Here is a 19,733-nt window from a genome sequence, read left to right on the forward strand (position 1 = left end):
ATCACAAGAGTCCTCAATCTGGGTCTTATCTCATTGATTTTATTTTGGAATGTTTATGTCTCCATCATTGAAGATTAAAGGTCCACCTTTCTGCCATGGGAATCCACCTGGTTACTTTCAGGACAAAGTTAAGCCTACCCTATGGCACTCTGAGTGCAGATCTCATCAAGGCATCTGAGTTTTCAGCTTTAGCCTTCTGTTGTGTTATCGATTACAAAACCTCTTTGTATACATGCTTTGGCCAGACCCTTCGCCTACCAGAGCTGAACTTTTCTTGAAGGGAAGTTTTTCAAGATCTCTGTATAAAACACCAGGGATGTGTTTTATATCAAGCAGCAGGATGATAGACATTCAACATCTTTGACTATTGCAACATTGTCACTATTGTCATCCATCTAGCAGTAGTGATCTGTGTGAAAGTTGGGCAGCTGAGCAGACTGCATTAAATTACACTCGCATGTGGGAGCTAATCAATCATGAAATTCTCAGAATATTTAATAATTTGAGATTTTTACTCTGCTGGAGATGCCCTCCAAATCCGTTTGTCAGGCGCATTCTGTCACCTGCCTCTCTTTATAATACAAGGAAAAAGGAAATTTAGTCTAACTCTTACGGATTTCTCAGTTCTGGTTCTCGGACCTTTTACATGTTGGGTGTCAGTTTCCTGGATCATGCTCCGATAGCTCTCTTAATATGGCCTAGAGACACCATGTACTGAACAGTTGGGTCAAACAAAGGCTCAGCAGATGAAACGGCCAATACTGTGTTGCTGCTATCTAAACTCATTCATCGTTTGACTCATTGGGCTTATACTGTAATGTCTTAACTAGTAACTTAGGTTATGTTATATGGGGTTTTATAGCGCGCACAATTACTACTAGAGTATCCTGACGCGAAATGAAGTACTCAAGGCCAGAGGTTATAGAAAAACAGCAGATCTTAGAATGCTAATTTAAACAGATGAGTCTTAAGTGCTTTTTTGAAAAGTAGGTAATTTGGGTTAGAGCGGAGAGCCAGAGGAAGAGAGTTCCAGGCAATGGCAGCTTTAACACCAATGGACTGGCCTCCTAAACCGCAGCGCTGCAAGCGTGGAACCACCAGCTGATATTGGGTGGCGGAGCGCAAAGGCCGATTAGGGCGGTAGGAGAAGAGTTTCCTCCGATAAAGAGGGCCTTGGTTATAAACGGCTCTGTGGGCGAAAATGAGTAACTTAAAGATAATTCGTTGTGCAACTGGAAGCCAGTGCAGGCTGCACAGATGGTGCCGGACACTGGTTCGTCTGGAAATGTTAAACAGGAGCCTGGCAGTCGCATTTTGAATTATCTGGGGACGATTAATCAGATAAGCCGAAGAGCCGCACAATAGGGCATTGGCATAATCAAGACGTGATAAAATAAGTGCTCTAGCTACCGTTTCTCTCGCTGTTCTGGGAAGTAGAGGAAAAAATGTTCGAAGAGCCTAAAGAGTCCCGAAACAGCCACATGTCAGTTTCTTAATGTGGGCCTCAAATTTTAAGTCCTCCCAAAACCACACCCGCAGATTTTTAGCTGGGATGTTAACAGAACTGGGGGGCGGAAAACCAGCAGGCCATAGCATATCTCTAAAGTGTGGTGGAAACTGCCCATAGAAAAGAATTTCAGTCTTGTCTTCATTACATTTCAACTGGGCGGAAGCCAACCAATTGAAAACAGAAGAAAGACGGGTCTGAACCAGGGCAGTGTCTAAGTCCGTATCAGGCCAAGTAAACAGCAGCTGTGTGTCGTCTGCATAGGCTATTATTTTAGCACCCAGTTGTTCGGCTAAAATAATCAGGGGGGTGAGGTATATATTAAATAACAATGGACTCAAAGTTGAACCCTGAGGCACCCAAGTTGAGAGAGGCTTGGCAGAAGATGATAAAGGAGGTAGCCAGACCTGCTGAGAACGAAAGGAAAGAAAGGAGGTCAGCCACTCAAGAGCCAAACCGGTAACACCAATGGCTGACAATCATGATAGAAGAAGCTGGTGGGGTACCGTATTGAACGCGGCAGAGAGGTCCAATAATATTAGAGCCGATCTGCCGCCATTGTCCAAACAGTCCCTAATAGCCTCTGAAATTTCCACCAAAGCGATTCCGTGCTGTGAGCTGCATGAAATCCGGACTGGGCGGGATAAAGAGCATGAGATGTTTCAACAAATGCATTTAACTGCCGGAAGGCCATTTTTTCGCAAACCTTGGCCTTTGCTGGCAAAAGAAAGATCGGCCGATAGTTTGCTGGTACTGTTGGGTCAAGGCCCACCTTCTTCAACAGAGACAAGAGTGTGGCCTGCTTCCAGTCCTCCGGAACCGATGCTGATCTGAAAGAGAGGCCAATAATTTCAGTGATCTCCTGACTCACCCCCTCCGCCACACCTCCAAGAACCCACGCTGGACAAGGGTCGATCACTGAGCCTGATTTCAGGGATTTCAGGACTGCTAGTGTATCATCACCTGAAGGAGGAAAGAACTCCTCAAAGGTATAGGCCCCGCAAAGGGAGGGGTGGGGGGCACAGAAGTCAGGGAGTTCTGATTGGGACAGGTAATCCGTAGGCTAGCCTGGATCCCTGCTATCTTTTGATCAAAGAATGAGGACGGACTCTCACACCAGAGTGAAGAAGATGGCACAATTGGTTGCTCGGCGCAAGAGGAAAGAAAACTTTTAACAATAGAAAAAAATGTCCCTGCTATTATTATCAGCCTTAGCAATCCTATCCTCAAAGTATTCGCTTTTAGCTGTTTTAATACTAGAGTAATACTGCCTCTGGGCTACCCGCAAGGCATCTTTAGCAACAGGGCAATAGGAGCAACACCAACGCCTTTCAAGTCTTTTACAACCCAGCTTAAGCTCTCGCAGACACAACGAGAACCAAGGTTTAGAAGGGGTAGAACAGATTTTCAGTCTGGCATTCTCTTTGGAGGAAGACTCCACTCCCGCGCGGATCCAAGCATTAAAAGTCTGTATAGCTGTGGTCAGCTGAGTGCCAAGCGTAGGACGATTGTTACAGAGGGTAGCAGACAGAGTGCACACATTGATCTTCTGAGTGCACATAAAAGGTTTACCATTAGGGGCGGTTTTGCCAGAGGTCCAGGAAAATCTAATCAGCTTGTGATCCAACCACGTGAGAGTTTCAGGGACAGATACTGATACGGGAAACAGACCACATCCAGAGTGTGTCCTCCAGAGTGGGTAGGGAGTGAGATCCATTGTTAGCTGGGCAAGACTGAGAGACTCCAACACATTTTTGGCGTCAGAAAGCTCGGCTACCTCCATAGGATGTTAAAATCGCCCAAGAGGAGAAATCTAGAAAACCTCAGGACTGAAGGCACAATAACATCAGTCAGTGCTTTAAGAAAAGGTCCAGTGGGGCCTGGGGGACGATAGATCAGTGTTCCACCTAGAGTAAAGTGGGGTGAAAGAATAAGGGAAAAATTAAAAACTTCACCATCTCCAAACATATCTTAAGGTTCAGTATGTAACACCCATGTATCTCTAAATACAATAGCCAGCCCCCCCCTCACCCCCCTACCCTGTGCTCGATCCCTTCTGCTTATTTTAAAACCTCTGGGGATAGCGAACTAAATGTCAGGGGCGCTGGCAGTGTTAAGCTATGTTTCTGTTATAAACAGAATGTCAAGATGGCTGGCGGACAGAAGTTCGAAGATATCGGTGGCATGTCTGCTCATGGATCGGGCGTTAATAAGAGCCTCTGCAATTACCTGTGAGTGATTGGTGCCATGAGTGGGAGTCACCAAGGTTTGAGCACAGCTAAAACCACACGCTGGGCAATGGCTAGAGAAGCCATCAGTCATAATCGGCAGGACAAAACCAGGGCACTGGGCCGTTCTAAGTAAAAAGAGCATTCTCTCGTGAGTAATTTATTGGTGCTGCATTGGAAGAGATGGAGTCACAGGCAGCATGCTTGGCACTTGACGCGCCAGAGGCGCAGACGGGCAGACCTTTGGCTTACCTTCGGCGCGCCAGCGGTGCCCCCGCTGCGCGCTCGAAAGAGCATGTTCAATTTATGTCTGCAGCTCCCTCCCCCAGCTAGAACGCTGCCACTGGTTCAGCCGGGGTCCGGGACTACACGCAAGATGGCCGACCGTCCTCCACTCAATCGGCACAGCAGCCGCAGTGGAACAGGGCAGGGAAGGCACACCTCACCAACCAAGCAGCAGCCCAGGTAAGTGAATCACCCCAGAAAATAGATTGAACTGTGTGGAGTAATCAGGATAGAAAATTAGGCAAGCGCAGCAGTGCGAGACTCGAACACAGATAAAATTTGTGAAATAGATTTGAAAGCAATAAAAACGTTTAGAACTGAAGTATGGCATTCGAGCAAAAGCGGGTCCGCATGGGAGCTGCCACCACCCACACTAGCCGCCCAGATCTCTCAGTGAAGCTCAATTTATATCTGCAGCTCCCTCCCCCAGCTAGAACGTTGCCACTGGTTCAGCCGGGGTCCGGGACTACACGCAAGATGGCCGCCCGCCCTCCACTCAATCGGCACAGCCACTGCGGTGGAACGGGGCAGGGAAGGCACACCTCGCCAATCAAACAGCAGCCCAGGAAAGTGAATCACCCCAGAAAATAGATTGAACTGTGTGGAGTAATCTGGATAGAAAATTAGGCAAGCGCAGCAGCGTGAGACTCGAACACAGGTAAAATGGTGAAATAGATTTAAAAGCAATACAGATGTTTAGAACTGAAGTATGGCCTCAGAGCAAAAGCGGATCCGCATGGGAGCTGCCACCACTCACACTAGCCACCTTAAACCAGTTAAACCACTTAAACCTTTAGAAAGACAAATGCACTCATAAAATACCTTTTTTGAAACAAATAAAAGAAAACAGTGGTGTGTTTTCCAAGGTCAGTTGAGGGGGGTTTGTCGGCTTTTGAAAGACTTAAGCATGTTTTCCTCAACTACTATTTGGAAATATTTATGTAGTGGAACCTTTAATGTATTACTCAGTAGCTTTATGCACAAGCCTTCCACTATTTTCGGTGGTGACCGTGGTACTCCACTCATTCTTTACTTACTAAGTAGGCTTAACAATTAATGATCACAATCATGAGAATTGTGTTTCTTTATCAAATGCTAGGCATTTCCTGTCTTAAACTGAGGAACGAATACATTTGGCATATCTGAAATACCACCTATTTCAATGATGGCTCATTGTGCCATTTTGGCATGGTGTGGCATTACTTAGTGCTAGCAATTTTGAAAACATGACAATTGTTTCTTGCACCTTTCACGTCTGTTTTTTTATTATGTCCTCTCTAATTACACTGGGTGACAAAGGGAATATTTCATACGTTGTTGACTGAACCCACGTACTTGCAAGCGTTAGTCTTACTGTTTTTTTATATGATGTACAGTTTGAGCATTCTTAACAGTATCCTTTACTGTTATTGATATGGTTGTGATGCTGCCTTCTTGATTTGATTATAGTTTAGGATGCGCCAGGGGAATAAGGAAAGAGTGAACCTCGTGGCAATTTTATTACTAGTCTCTGCTATTATTTGCACCCACCCACCCATCTCATCTCTCTCCTCCTACATAGTGGCACAACCTGTCATTGGTTAGTTCATTAGATGAAACTGAGATGGTGAGTATCTGGCCACTATAGAGAACGCAGTGTTTATTAATAAGTGACACAAGGCACATTTTTAGCTTTACAAACCTAAATGTCATTGTTTCATCTTCAGTTTCTTCTAATGGCATGCAGTAATGCAGTTTTCTCAAGAGCTCTCAGTATGAGGCCATAGGATTACTAGCGTGCTCATTAAGATAACTTTTTCCTGTTAGTTCTCTCGAGAGAAAGGGAAATGTAGAATTGTATTCCTTGTAGGCAGTTGCGGCTCCAGGCCTTCAGATTTTCTAATGTGGCCTTTCATTATCCTTGTCAAAGAATAGTTTAAGCCTAGAAACATGTTGGTTTCAAGCATGCTAACATCTATAAATGTTTTGCTTTTTTGCTGTAAGATTCTCCAAAAGAGCAATCGAGTTACAAGCGTCAGTCCATACATTTTGTTGTCCAAATATATACAGATGAAGTATGTACATTATTGTCACTTCTTCAGATACTGTAGGGAAAAAAATATGCAGTTTATAGAAAGCTGCTTCATCATTACTGTAATTTAATTATTGTGATAGAAAACGTCTCCAATGTAGTTATTTTACTTTTATTTGCTTGCAGTGGTATGCTGGGAATTGCTTGTGATGATTTCTGCATTTGTGTTTTCGACATGGAAACAAGAAAGATCGTCAGAAAGTTTTCTGGCCATCAAGGAAAAATCAATGACATGGTAACATTGGATAATAAAAATTGCTTGGATTTCAGTTTTCCCTTTTTTGTAAAAAAAAAAAAAAAAAAGGCTATTATTGAACATTAGACCTAAATAAAGTATGTAGTGTGCAATCTGCACGTATTGTCCAGTTCTAGAGTGTTCTTAGATTAATTCAGTAGCTCAGACCTGCTGCCAGTTGATACGTGACCTGTGTTTTTAAGCCCTTCTGGAGATTTTCTACTTATTGCAAGTCTGACCTCCAAGTATCTGCCTTCTTCTTTGTTAAGGCAAGGACTTTGCTAGCAGACAGTGAAAGATGCAAAGATATATTGTAACGATCTTTAAATTAATTCTGCTGTTGATAGTGTTTGTTGCATTTGACTACACAGGAAGGATTATACACAGACATCCGCTCTTATAAACTGGTATAAGAAAATGTGCCTGTTTTGATAATCTAAATGTATTAAATACTTGGGGAAATGGTTAAATAATGATCAGTATGAGTTCTTGAACCATAATGAGCACTTATTCATGTCCGAGATTGCCTAGCTTCTTGAGGCACGGTATCCAAAGTATATCTCGTAGCAAGGCAGAATTGAGAGGTTTGGACTCAAACAGGCTTTGGTTGCTGCAAGGGATATGGTACCACAGGGACTGGTGCTGTGCGGCTCCGGTTGGTCCTGGCGTCTTTTCACTTAGTGGGGAGACGGAGCTGATATTCTGGAGCACGGTGACCTCTTCTGGCAGCGGCTGTATTGGGATGACCGTGGTATGACTGTGGGGTAGAGTATCCAGACTCTGCTGTTTTGGTGCCTGCGGACTACAGTGGAGTAGCTCCTCTACTGCAAGGGAGAGTGCTGGCAAATTGCGAAGGGCTGGCAGTGTACCGGGGCTCCTGGTATAGGTTCAGCTGTAGGCAAAGTCGGTTTCTTCATGATTGTCGAGACTGGTGCAGGCAGAGTTTGGCGCCAAGACATCCACATCATATCTTCAATTCTCATTGCTCTTCTTTGTCCTCTTCTTCTGGGTTTGCCGAATCTGAGTTCCTGGCAACAGGGTTGTCACTAAATACTCAATTTAGGGGCATTAAGGAGAGTGACTAGTGGTAGTCAATGGGCTACTTACTTTTATTATGACTACATCCCCTATATGACCACTTTGTGTGGGAAATGGGCCCATCTGACCCATCGAACCTAATTCCACCAAAAACCAAGATGTTGCAATTCTAGTTTTCGTGTTCACATCTGGTAGCCCACCTTAGAGGTGGAACTGGCTTGATAGTAAACATGCCTCCTGACTAGCAAGTTTTCCCACCTGTCCTGGATCCAAATGGGCCCGGTGCAGGGGGTGGCGTTTCCATAATCTAGGGGAAACATGGGCTGCATATCAAAGACGGAAGATACCTTTGAAGCCTCCTACCTTGATATGCTGATTCTCAGCCATCTTGCTTGGAGGAGGTGACACCTCCTACCGGAGCGGGCATTTGTTTCTGTCCTCTGAGAGCAGGGCTCTGACCTGCACACGGTCAGAAACGTGTCTGTGGTGGCAGGCTGGTCTACACCACTCGGCCAGTACACTAGAGGTTGTTAGGTTTTTTGGGGGTTCCTTCTAGGTACATGTAATAAAACATCCATCACTAGAATCAATCTTTTGTTTCAGTGAAGCCATCATGTAGCTGGGGAACCTGTAATCACCAGTGCACTGGACATATACTCAAGATGGCTTCCCTGTTCATTGGCAATGTCCAAGTCGAATCTTGAACATCACACGGCATATCTGCTTATGCAGATATGTCTTCACTTGTAATATAATGCAACCTGCCTTAGAGCTGTAAGGCCTGATGTAGGGGTGACTTACATATATTGCATGCAGTGTTCGCAGGCATGGCACACAGTAGATATGCCAAGTCATCTTTTCACTTTTGTCTGCACCATGTCACTCAGCCTTCATTGGCAGTTTGCATGAGTGTGGTGAGGGGTCCGTTAGGGTGAAACAATACATGCTGCAGCGCTCAAGGACTTTAGCATCCATGCCCTAGGCACCATGGGTACCATGAACTAGGGACTTACAGGAGTGGTAACAGTATTGCCAATTGAAGGAGCAACTGTACAGATTTAGGGAAAGAGATCTGGCACAGGGAGCCTGGCTAGCAGAAATCCCATGCACTTCTGTCAAAATTGCATCATTTACGAGTCAAAAAGTGGGGATGACCAAGTCAAAAAGGGACACTTTCCTACACATTATTTGCAGTGGCAGTGGAACTGTTGACAATATGGGTGATACTGAGAATTCAGCAAGGGGACTCATAACACTCTCTACATTAAATGTAGTCTCAATGTAGGCAGACAACACCCTAGTCTAGCTCACCCACCCCCAGGAGTCTATTCCCATTCTGATGCAAAAACCGGATCACTTTGCAGTTGTCTCTGGACTATATATTAATAAGCAAAACACAGTGGTTTACCATTAGCTGTGCTGGGAGAGAAAATCCCAACGACACTTACCAGATTTAGGGATACAGTGGGAAAGGAGTGTTTACATAGGAATATGGGTGACCCATTGAGCAAAGCTATTATATTACTGTAATTTAAGCAGTGTCTTACAAGAACTTAAAGCCTCAACAAAGTTTAGGAATTCCCTATAACTCTCCATTATGGTGAGATTTGCATTGGCATACAAAATGCTATGTGCCCAATTCTAGGGTTGACATTTTATGAAACATATAGCTTTCTCATCTTGCTGGTGTGGGTTTGAAAGGGGAATAGAGTCTTGTTGCACATGGTAAAAGTAGACTAAGAACAGGGCGACTTGGGCGTACCGGACGTGGAGCTTTATTACATGGTCACTTTAAAAAAAAAAAATTATTTATCATTTTCATAATAATACATTAAAAGAAAAAAGACTGTTATGGCTTATACAAAAGACAAGGATTTACATGTATAAAGTTGTCCGACCTGCAGTCAGCTTGATCCACTTAACTGCCAATTCACATCCTGAATATGTACATTAACATTAGGTCAGGCTGCCGCTGCATGCAATACACTCCGGTGTCAAATCTTGACGATACATCATGATGCCCTACAAGCATATTGGGCCATATAAATCCCAAATGAGGACTACACAGTTTAGGACCACCTAACCCAGTCCAGATGGCACCACTCCATAGGGCAGTTGCATGGTTGGGCCAGCATTCAACTCTAGTAGGTAACTCTTTAAAGGACCCCAGATATCTTTTGGCTGAGATGCCGGTGGCTGGGTGCTAGCGAATAACTCACTATTTGTGTTACAGAATGTGAGACTGTGTAACCATGATTTAACAGTGGGAGAGGACATCTGCCCCCACACAAGTGCAATCTCTCTTTTTGCCAACAATAGCCCCATTGCTGTGAACCGATGCACCCCGTTGGGAAAGCCAGACAAATACCCCAGCAGTGTGATCTCTGACGAGGGCTCAATATCCAAGCCAATCATCTTCTCAATTTTCTTACAAACCGCCCGCCAATAGGTCCCAAATTTAACACAATTCCAGACCAAGTGTGAAAAGTCGGCATGTGGAACCCTGGGATGTGGAACCCTGTCCGGTTCAGCCTGTGCGTTTTTTGGGGGGGTCATGTAGATTCTCCATAAAAACTTAAAATGTAATAGTTTGTGCCTGCTATTGAACGAGACTTCCTCAATTTGTGTGCAGCAAAATTCCCAGTGCGAGTCCTACTAGGTCGCGCTCACACGCCTCTCTAATTTTGGCATCTCTACTGGGGACCAGGGTCATACACGCCCGCACATTTTAGAGATCATATGGTCTCCTGCAGAGTCGGCAATGACAATGGACAGTGGGGTAAATTGTGCTGGCTCTAGGGGAAACTCAGCAATCCCTGCTCGCAGTGCACTGTGCATCCGGTTAAAAATAAAGTGGTCCATAAATGTTGCCTCACTAAACCTCTCCTCATCGGTGCTGGCGAAAACATAACGCCCTGTGAATAGGTCCCCAATTGTCGTTATGGAATATTTAGTGAGTGTGCGTTGCACTAATTTCTCTTGCATAATGGGAATCCATGGATTGTTCAATAAAGGGATCCCAGGAGAGTATATTGCGGCTTCCTTGGTGACTTTCTGCAATTTCCGCCAAGCTCAACTGGTAGTAGAAACAGTTTGGATATCACGGGGGTCCCTAGGGTATCCCTGCTGCAATATAGTATTTAAGGTGGCTTGCAGAACCAGGTCGGCCTCAGGTCTGGCCTAGGGGATTTGTGCATCCGGATGGTACCAGGAGTGCACGTAACTACACTGCACTACTAGATAATAAATCTGTAGATTAGGGAGTCCAAATCTCACCCCCCTCCCCCACCCCCCCACCCTTTTCATACAGCAAAGTCCTGGCATCCCAGCAGACCCTGGGCCTCTTATCCCTCTCCCCCCCTCTTCCCCCCGACTAACCGAATGAGGTGAGAGCCTAGTGTTAGAAAAAAGCTATTCAGGAGTGGGCTGGGTATGTTGTGAAATCAATATAAGAACTTTGGGAGTAAAGTCATTTTTATTAACGCCACTTGACCTGCTAGTGAGACTAAAAGTCTTGTCCATCTGCTCCTCTATTTTGACCATTAATACTTAAACGTTATTGTAATTTATAATGGCAATAGCTTAAACTTTTGTAAATAACTTTTGTAAAGATTATGTTCAGTGTATTTTATTGTGCCGAAAATCCAAGAACAGAAGTGAAATATTAACATCTTTTTGCGACATTTGTAATAAATCTTGAAACATTGAGAGAACATATTCGAACCAGTTGTTGTTGAATGGTTGCACAGATTGATGCTGTGGTGCCACTGAGTGATGTTGTGGTGGTGACGACTGATGCTGTGGCGTTCGGTGATGCTGTGGTAGCGCATAGTGATGTTGTGGTGCCCCTGAGTGATGCTGTGGTGGTGCGATAGATAGATAGAGTGAGGGCGATAGATAGATAGAGTGAGGGCGATAGATAGGTAGATAGATAGGTAGATAGATAGGTAGATAGATAGATAGATAGATAGATAGATAGATAGATAGATAGATAGATAGATAGCTAGATAGATAGATAGCGACAATAAACATCCCGTATTCGAGGAATTTACTGTGTGCAATTTTAATATTGATTCAAGGTTTCAGTGCGTCACCTCGAGCACCTGTGCTATGCTACTAATATAAATGAATTCTAAGTTGTTAATCACTGTAACCAAACAAAAGGAGGCGGACATGTGGCCTCTGGCTTCAAAGGCACAAAACCGGAGTTCAGATCTTAGTTCCTGCACATAGGCAAAGCGTCTTATGTGACCGTTTTGTGCTTTCTAAGCGGGCGGGCACAGTGAGTGCTGAGAAGCCGGACTGCCAGTGTGCTCATTGCTTTGACTGCCTCCTTACAGTTTTTTTTCTATCCAGCCATGAAGTGAAGGCACCTCAGCAAGTTAACTACACCACATATTTCTGCGTGCAACAAGAAGTATCTGGGGTCTGATTCTAGTCGGGGCGAGTTCGACGTTTATCCTTTTTTGACCAACAAAGTCAGTATGAAATGGACAGTAAAATAAATAAAACACACTGCACGCCTTCTGCTGTGGGCTCAGAGACGAGAATGGACAAGGAAGGAAGGCCCGGCAGAAGAGCTGTTATGTCTGATGCTTGTGGATGTCTGACGCTTGTGGATGTCTGATGCCTGATGTTTGTGGATGTCTGATGCCTGATGTTTGTGGATGGCTGACGCTTGTGGATGGCTGACGCTTGTGGATGGCTGACGCTTGTGGATGGCTGACGCTTGTGGATGGCTGACGCTTGTGGATGTCTGATGCCTGATGTTTGTGGATGGCTGACGCTTGTGGATGGCTGACGCTTGTGGATGGCTGACGCTTGTGGATGGCTGACGCTTGTGGATGGCTGACGCTTGTGGATGGCTGACGCTTGTGGATGGCTGACGCTTGTGGATGGCTGACGCTTGTGGATGGCTGACGCTTGTGAATGGCTGACGCTTGTGGATGCCTGAAGCTTGTGAATGCCTGAAGCTTGTGCATGCCAGACCCTTTTTGGATGCCTGACGCTTGTGGATGTCTGCTGGGTGATGCTTGTGGATGCCTGACGCTTGTGGATGTCTGATGCGTGATACTTGTGGATGCCTGATGCTTGTGGATGCCTGATGTTTGTGAATGCCTGATGCTTGTGGATGCCTGATGCTTATGGAGGTCTGATGCTTGTGGAGGTCTGATGCTTGTGGAGGTCTGATGCATGTGGAGGTCTGATGCATGTGGAGGTCTGATGCTTGTGGAGGTCTGATGCATGTGGAGGTCTGATGCTTGTGGAGGTCTGATGCTTGTGGAGGTCTGATGCTTGTGGAGGTCTGATGCTTGTGGAGGTCTGATGCTTGTGGAGGTCTGATGCTTGTGGAGGTCTGATGCTTGTGGGTGCCTGTTGCTTGTGGGTGCCTGTTGCTTGTGGGTGCCTGTTGCTTGTGGGTGCCTGTTGCTTGTGGGTGCCTGTTGCTTGTGGGTGCCTGTTGCTTGTGGGTGTGTGATGCTTGTGGATGTCTGATGCTTGTGGATGTCTGACGCTTGTGGATGTCTGACGCTTGTGGATGTCTGGCGCTTGTGCATGCCTGACGCTTGTGGATGCCTGACGCTTGAGGATGCCTGATGCCTTTGGATGTCTGATGCTTGTGGATGCCTGATGTTTGTGGATGTCTGATACCTGATGTTTGTGGATGTCTGAAGCTTGTGGATGTCTGAAGCTTGTGGATGTCTGAAGCTTGTGGATGTCTGAAGCTTGTGGATGTCTGAAGCTTGTGGATGTCTGACGCTTGTGAATGCTTGACGCTTGTGGATGCCTGACGCTTGTGGATGCCTGACGCTTGTGGATGCCTGACGCTTGTGGATGCCTGACGCTTGTGGATGTGACGCTTGTGGATGTGACGCTTGTGGATGTGACGCTTGTGGATGTGACGCTTGTGGATGTGACGCTTGTGGATGTGACGCTTGTGGATGCCTGACGCTTGTGGATGTGACGTTTGTGGATGTCTGACGCTTGTGGATGTCTGACGTTTGTGAATGCTTGCGCTTGTGGATGCCTGACGTTTGTGGATGCTTGCGCTTGTGGATGCCTGACGTTTGTGAATGTCTGATACCTGATGTTTGTGGATGCCTGATACCTGATGCTTGTGGATGCCTGATGCTTGTGGATGCCTGATGCTTGTGGATGCCTGATGCTTGTGGATGCCTGATGCTTGTGGATGTCTGATGCATGTGGATGTCTGATGCGTGTGGATGTCTGATGCGTGTGGATGTCTGATGCTTGTGGATGTCTGTTGCTTGTGGATGTCTGTTGCTTGTGGATGTCTGTTGCTTGTGGATGTCTGTTGCTTGTGGATGTCTGTTGCATGTGGATGTCTGTTGCATGTGGATGTCTGTTGCATGTGGATGTCTGTTGCATGTGGATGTCTGTTGCATGTGGATGTCTGTTGCTTGTGGATGCCTGACGCTTGTGGATGCCTGACGCTTGTGGATGCCTGACGCTTGTGGATGCCTGACGCTTGTGGATGCCTGACGCTTGTGGATGCCTGACGCTTGTGGATGCCTGATGCTTGTGGATGTCTGTTGCTTGTGTATGTCTGTTGCATGTGGATGTCTGTTGCATGTGGATGTCTGTTGCATGTGGATGTCTGTTGCATGTGGATGTCTGTTGCTTGTGGATGTCTGTTGCATGTGGATGTCTGTTGCTTGTGGATGTCTGTTGCATGTGGATGTCTGTTGCATGTGGATGTCTGTTGCATGTGGATGTCTGTTGCATGTGGATGTCTGTTGCATGTGGATGTCTGTTGCATGTGGATGTCTGTTGCATGTGGATGTCTGACGCTTGTGCATGCCTGACGCTTGAGGATGCCTGATGCCTTTGGATGTCTGATGCTTGTGGATGCCTGATGCTTGTGGATGCCTGACGTTTGTGGATGTCTGTCCGACGCTTGTTGATGCCTGACGCTTGTTGATGCCTGACGCTTGTTGATGCCTGACGCTTGTTGATGCCTGACGCTTGTTGATGCCTGACGCTTGTGGATGCCTGACGCTTGTTGATGCCTGACGCTGTGGGTGCCTGACGCTTGTGGATGTCTGACGCCTGATGCTTGTGGATGTCTGATGCTTGCGGATGTCTGATGCTTGCGGAAGTCTGATGCTTGCGGAAGTCTGATGCTTGCGGAAGTCTGATGCTTGCGGAAGTCTGATGCTTGCGGAAGTCTGATGCTTGCGGAAGTCTGATGCAAGTCTGATGCTTGCGGAAGTCTGATGCTTGCGGAAGTCTGATGCTTGCGGAAGTCTGATGCTTGCGGAAGTCTGATGCTTGCGGAAGTCTGATGCTTGCGGAAGTCTGATGCTTGCGGAAGTCTGATGCTTGCGGAAGTCTGATGCTTGCGGAAGTCTGATGCTTGCGGATGTCTGATGCTTGCGGATGTCTGATGCTTGCGGATGTCTGATGCTTGCGGATGTCTGATGCTTGCGGATGTCTGATGCTTGCGGATGTCTGATGCTTGCGGATGTCTGATGCTTGCGGATGTCTGATACCTGATGTTTGTGGATGTCTGATGCTTGCGGATGTCTGATACCTGATGTTTGTGGATGTCTGATGCTTGCGGATGTCTGATGCTTGCGGATGTCTGATGCGTGTGGATGTCTGATGCGTGTGGATGTCTGATGCGTGTGGATGTCTGATGCGTGTGGATGTCTGATGCGTGTGGATGTCTGATGCGTGTGGATGTCTGATGCTTGTGGATGTCTGTTGCATGTGGATGTCTGTTGCATGTGGATGTCTGTTGCATGTGGATGTCTGTTGCTTGTGGATGTCTGTTGCTTGTGGATGCCTGACGTTTGTGGATGTCTGATGTCCGACGCTTGTTGATGCCTGACGCTTGTTGATGCCTGACGCTTGTGGATGCCTGACGCTTGTGGATGCCTGACGCTTGTGGATGTCTGACGCTTGTGGATGTCTGACGCTTGTGGATGTCTGACGCTTGTGGATGCCTGACGCTTGTGGATGCCTGACGCTTGTGGATGTCTGTTACTTGTGGATGTCTGTTGCTTGTGGATGTCTGTTGCATGTGGATGTCTGTTGCATGTGGATGTCTGTTGCATGTGGATGTCTGTTACATGTGGATGTCTGTTGCATGTGGATGTCTGTTGCATGTGGATGTCTGTTGCATGTGGATGTCTGTTGCTTGTGGATGTCTGTTGCATGTGGATGTCTGTTGCATGTGGATGTCTGTTGCATGTGGATGTCTGTTGCATGTGGATGTCTGTTGCATGTGGATGTCTGTTGCATGTGGATGTCTGTTGCATGTGGATGTCTGTTGCATGTGGATGTCTGACGCTTGTGCATGCCTGACGCTTGAGGATGCCTGACGCCTGTGGATGTCTGACGCTTGTGGATGCCTGATGCTTGTGGATGCCTGACGTTTGTGGATGTCTGTCCGACGCTTGTTGATGCCTGACGCTTGTTGATGCCTGACGCTTGTTGATGCCTGACGCTTGTTGATGCCTGACGCTTGTTGATGCCTGGCGCTTGTTGATGCCTGACGTTTGTTGATGCCTGACGCTTGTGGATGCCTGACGCTTGTGGATGCCTGACGCTTGTAGATGCCTGACGCTGTGGGTGCCTGACGCTTGTGGATGTCTGATGCTTGCGGAAGTCTGATGCTTGCGGAAGTCTGATGCTTGCGGAAGTCTGATGCTTGCGGAAGTCTGATGCTTGCGGAAGTCTGATGCTTGCGGATGTCTGATGCTTGCGGATGTCTGACGCTTGCGGATGTCTGACGCTTGCGGATGTCTGACGCTTGCGGATGTCTGACGCTTGCGGAAGTCTGACGCTTGCGGATGTCTGATGCTTGCGGATGTCTGATGCTTGCGGATGTCTGATGCTTGCGGATGTCTGATGCTTGCGGATGTCTGATGCTTGCGGATGTCTGACGCTTGCGGATGTCTGACGCTTGCGGATGTCTGACGCTTGCGGATGTCTGTTGCTTGTGGATGTCTGTTGCTTGTGGATGTCTGTTGCTTGTGGATGTCTGATGCTTGCGGAAGTCTGATGCTTGCGGAAGTCTGATGCTTGCGGAAGTCTGATGCTTGCGGAAGTCTGATGCTTGCGGAAGTCTGATGCTTGCGGATGTCTGATGCTTGCGGATGTCTGATGCTTGCGGATGTCTGATGCTTGCGGATGTCTGATGCTTGCGGATGTCTGATGCTTGCGGATGTCTGATGCTTGCGGATGTCTGATGTTTGTGGATGTCTGATACCTGATGTTTGTGGATGTGACGTTTGTGGATGCCTGACGCTTGTGGATGTGACGTTTGTGGATGTCTGACGCTTGTGGATGTCTGACGTTTGTGAATGCTTGCGCTTGTGGATGCCTGACGTTTGTGAATGTCTGATACCTGATGTTTGTGGATGCCTGACGCTTGTGGATGTCTGTTGCTTGTGGATGTCTGTCGCTTGTGGATGTCTGTCGCTTGTGGATGTCTGTCGCTTGTGGATGTCTGTCGCTTGTGGATGTCTGTCGCTTGTGGATGTCTGTCGCTTGTGGATGTCTGTCGCTTGTGGATGTCTGACGCTTGTGGATGTCTGACGCTTGTGGATGTCTGACGCTTGTTGATGTCTGACGCTTGTTGATGTCTGACGCTTGTGGATGTCTGACGCTTGTGGATGTCTGACGCTTGTGGATGTCTGTTGCTTGTGGATGTCTGTTGCATGTGGATGTCTGTTGCATGTGGATGTCTGTTACATGTGGATGTCTGTTGCATGTGGATGTCTGTTGCATGTGGATGTCTGTCGCTTGTGGATGTCTGTCGCTTGTGGATGTCTGTCGCTTGTGGATGTCTGTCGCTTGTGGATGTCTGTTGCATGTGGATGTCTGTTACATGTGGATGTCTGTTGCATGTGGATGTCTGTTGCATGTGGATGTCTGTCGCTTGTGGATGTCTGTCGCTTGTGGATGTCTGTCGCTTGTGGATGTCTGTCGCTTGTGGATGTCTGTCGCTTGTGGATGTCTGTCGCTTGTGGATGTCTGTCGCTTGTGGATGTCTGATGCTTGTGGAGGTCTGATGCATGTGGAGGTCTGATGCATGTGGAGGTCTGATGCATGTGGAGGTCTGATGCATGTGGAGGTCTGATGCATGTGGAGGTCTGATGCATGTGGAGGTCTGATGCATGTGGAGGTCTGATGCTTGTGGAGGTCTGATGCTTGTGGAGGTCTGATGCTTGTGGAGGTCTGATGCTTGTGGAGGTCTGATGCTTGTGGAGGTCTGTTGCTTGTGGGTGCCTGTTGCTTGTGGGTGCCTGTTGCTTGTGGGTGCCTGTTGCTTGTGGGTGCCTGTTGCTTGTGGGTGCCTGTTGCTTGTGGGTGCCTGTTGCTTGTGGGTGCCTGTTGCTTGTGGGTGCCTGTTGCTTGTGGGTGCCTGTTCCTTGTGGGTGTCTGACGCTTGTGGATGCCTGATGCTTGTGGATGTCTGGCGCTTGTGCATGCCTGACGCTTGTGGATGCCTGACACTTGAGGATGCCTGATGCCTTTGGATGTCTGATGCTTGTGGATGCCTGATGTTTGTGGATGTCTGACGCTTGTGGATGTCTGACGCTTGTGGATGTCTGAAGCTTGTGGATGTCTGACGCTTGTGAATGCTTGACGCTTGTGGATGCCTGACGCTTGTGGATGTGACGCTTGTGGATGTGACGCTTGTGGATGTGACGCTTGTGGATGTGACGTTTGTGGATGCCTGACGCTTGTGGATGTGACGTTTGTGGATATCTGACGCTTGTGGATGTCTGACGTTTGTGAATGCTTGCGCTTGTGGATGCCTGACGTTTGTGAATGTCTGATACCTGATGTTTGTGGATGCCTGACGCTTGTGGATGCCTGATGCTTGTGGATGCCTGATGCTTGTGGATGCCTGATGCTTGTGGATGCCTGATGCTTGTGGATGTCTGATGCTTGTGGATGTCTGATGTCCGACGCTTGTTGATGCCTGACGCTTGGTGATGCCTGACGCTTGGTGATGCCTGACGCTTGTGGATGCCTGACGCTTGTGGATGCCTGACGCTTGTGGATGCCTGACGCTTGTGGATGCCTGACGCTTGTGGATGCCTGACGCTTGTGGATGCCTGACGCTTGTGGATGCCTGACGCGTGTGGATGCCTGATGCGTGTGGATGTCTGATGCGTGTGGATGTCTGATGCGTGTGGATGTCTGATGCGTGTGGATGTCTGATGCTTGTGGATGTCTGTTGCTTGTGGATGTCTGTTGCATGTGGATGTCTGTTGCATGTGGATGTCTGTTGCTTGTGGATGTCTGTTGCTTGTGGATGCCTGACGTTTGTGGATGTCTGATGTCCGACGCTTGTTGATGCCTGACGCTTGTTGATGCCTGACGCTTGTTGATGCCTGACGCTTGTGGATGCCTGACGCTTGTGGATGCCTGACGCTTGTGGATGTCTGACGCTTGTGGATGTCTGACGCTTGTGGATGTCTGACGCTTGTGGATGCCTGACGCTTGTGGATGTCTGTTACTTGTGGATGTCTGTTGCTTGTGGATGTCTGTTGCTTGTGGATGTCTGTTGCATGTGGATGTCTGTTGCATGTGGATGTCTGTTGCATGTGGATGTCTGTTACATGTGGATGTCTGTTGCATGTGGATGTCTGTTGCATGTGGATGTCTGTTGCTTGTGGATGTCTGTTGCATGTGGATGTCTGTTGCATGTGGGTGTCTGTTGCATGTGGATGTCTGTTGCATGTGGATGTCTGTTGTATGTGGATGTCTGACGCTTGTGCATGCCTGACGCTTGAGGATGCCTGATGCCTGTGGATGTCTGATGCTTGTGGATGCCTGATGCTTGTGGATGCCTGACGTTTGTGGATGTCTGTCCGACGCTTGTTGATGCCTGACGCTTGTTGATGCCTGACGCTTGTTGATGCCTGACGCTTGTTGATGCCTGACGCTTGTTGATGCCTGACGCTTGTTGATGCCTGGCGCTTGTTGATGCCTGATGCTTGCGGAAGTCTGATGCTTGCGGAAGTCTGATGCTTGCGGAAGTCTGATGCTTGCGGAAGTCTGATGCTTGCGGAAGTCTGATGCTTGCGGAAGTCTGATGCTTGCGGAAGTCTGATGCTTGCGGATGTCTGATGCTTGCGGATGTCTGATGCTTGCGGATGTCTGATGCTTGCGGATGTCTGATGCTTGCGGATGTCTGATGTTTGTGGATGTCTGATACCTGATGTTTGTGGATGTCTGATGTTTGTGGATGTCTGATACCTGATGTTTGTGGATGTGACGTTTGTGGATGCCTGACGCTTGTGGATGTGACATTTGTGGATGTGACGTTTGTGGATGTCTGACGCTTGTGGATGTCTGACGTTTGTGAATGCTTGCGCTTGTGGA

The 19,733-nt window shown here is 47.5% G+C and overlaps 1 protein-coding gene across 1 annotated transcript in view; it reads left to right on the forward strand.

The window, feature by feature from the left end:
• The window catches only part of WDR36 (WD repeat domain 36), a 443,575-nt gene that overhangs the window by 255,407 nt on the left and 168,435 nt on the right, over positions 1–19,733 (forward strand). The window contains exon 16 of the mRNA XM_086963545.1: positions 6,218–6,326. Coding sequence (XP_086819671.1) covers positions 6,218–6,326 — 109 coding nt within the window. The remainder of the gene's footprint in view (positions 1–6,217; positions 6,327–19,733) is intronic.

The sequence above is a fragment of the Lissotriton vulgaris genome, chromosome 3_1 (genome assembly GCF_964263255.1).
Source record: "Lissotriton vulgaris chromosome 3_1, aLisVul1.2, whole genome shotgun sequence".
Taxonomy (NCBI): Eukaryota; Metazoa; Chordata; class Amphibia; order Caudata; family Salamandridae; genus Lissotriton; species Lissotriton vulgaris.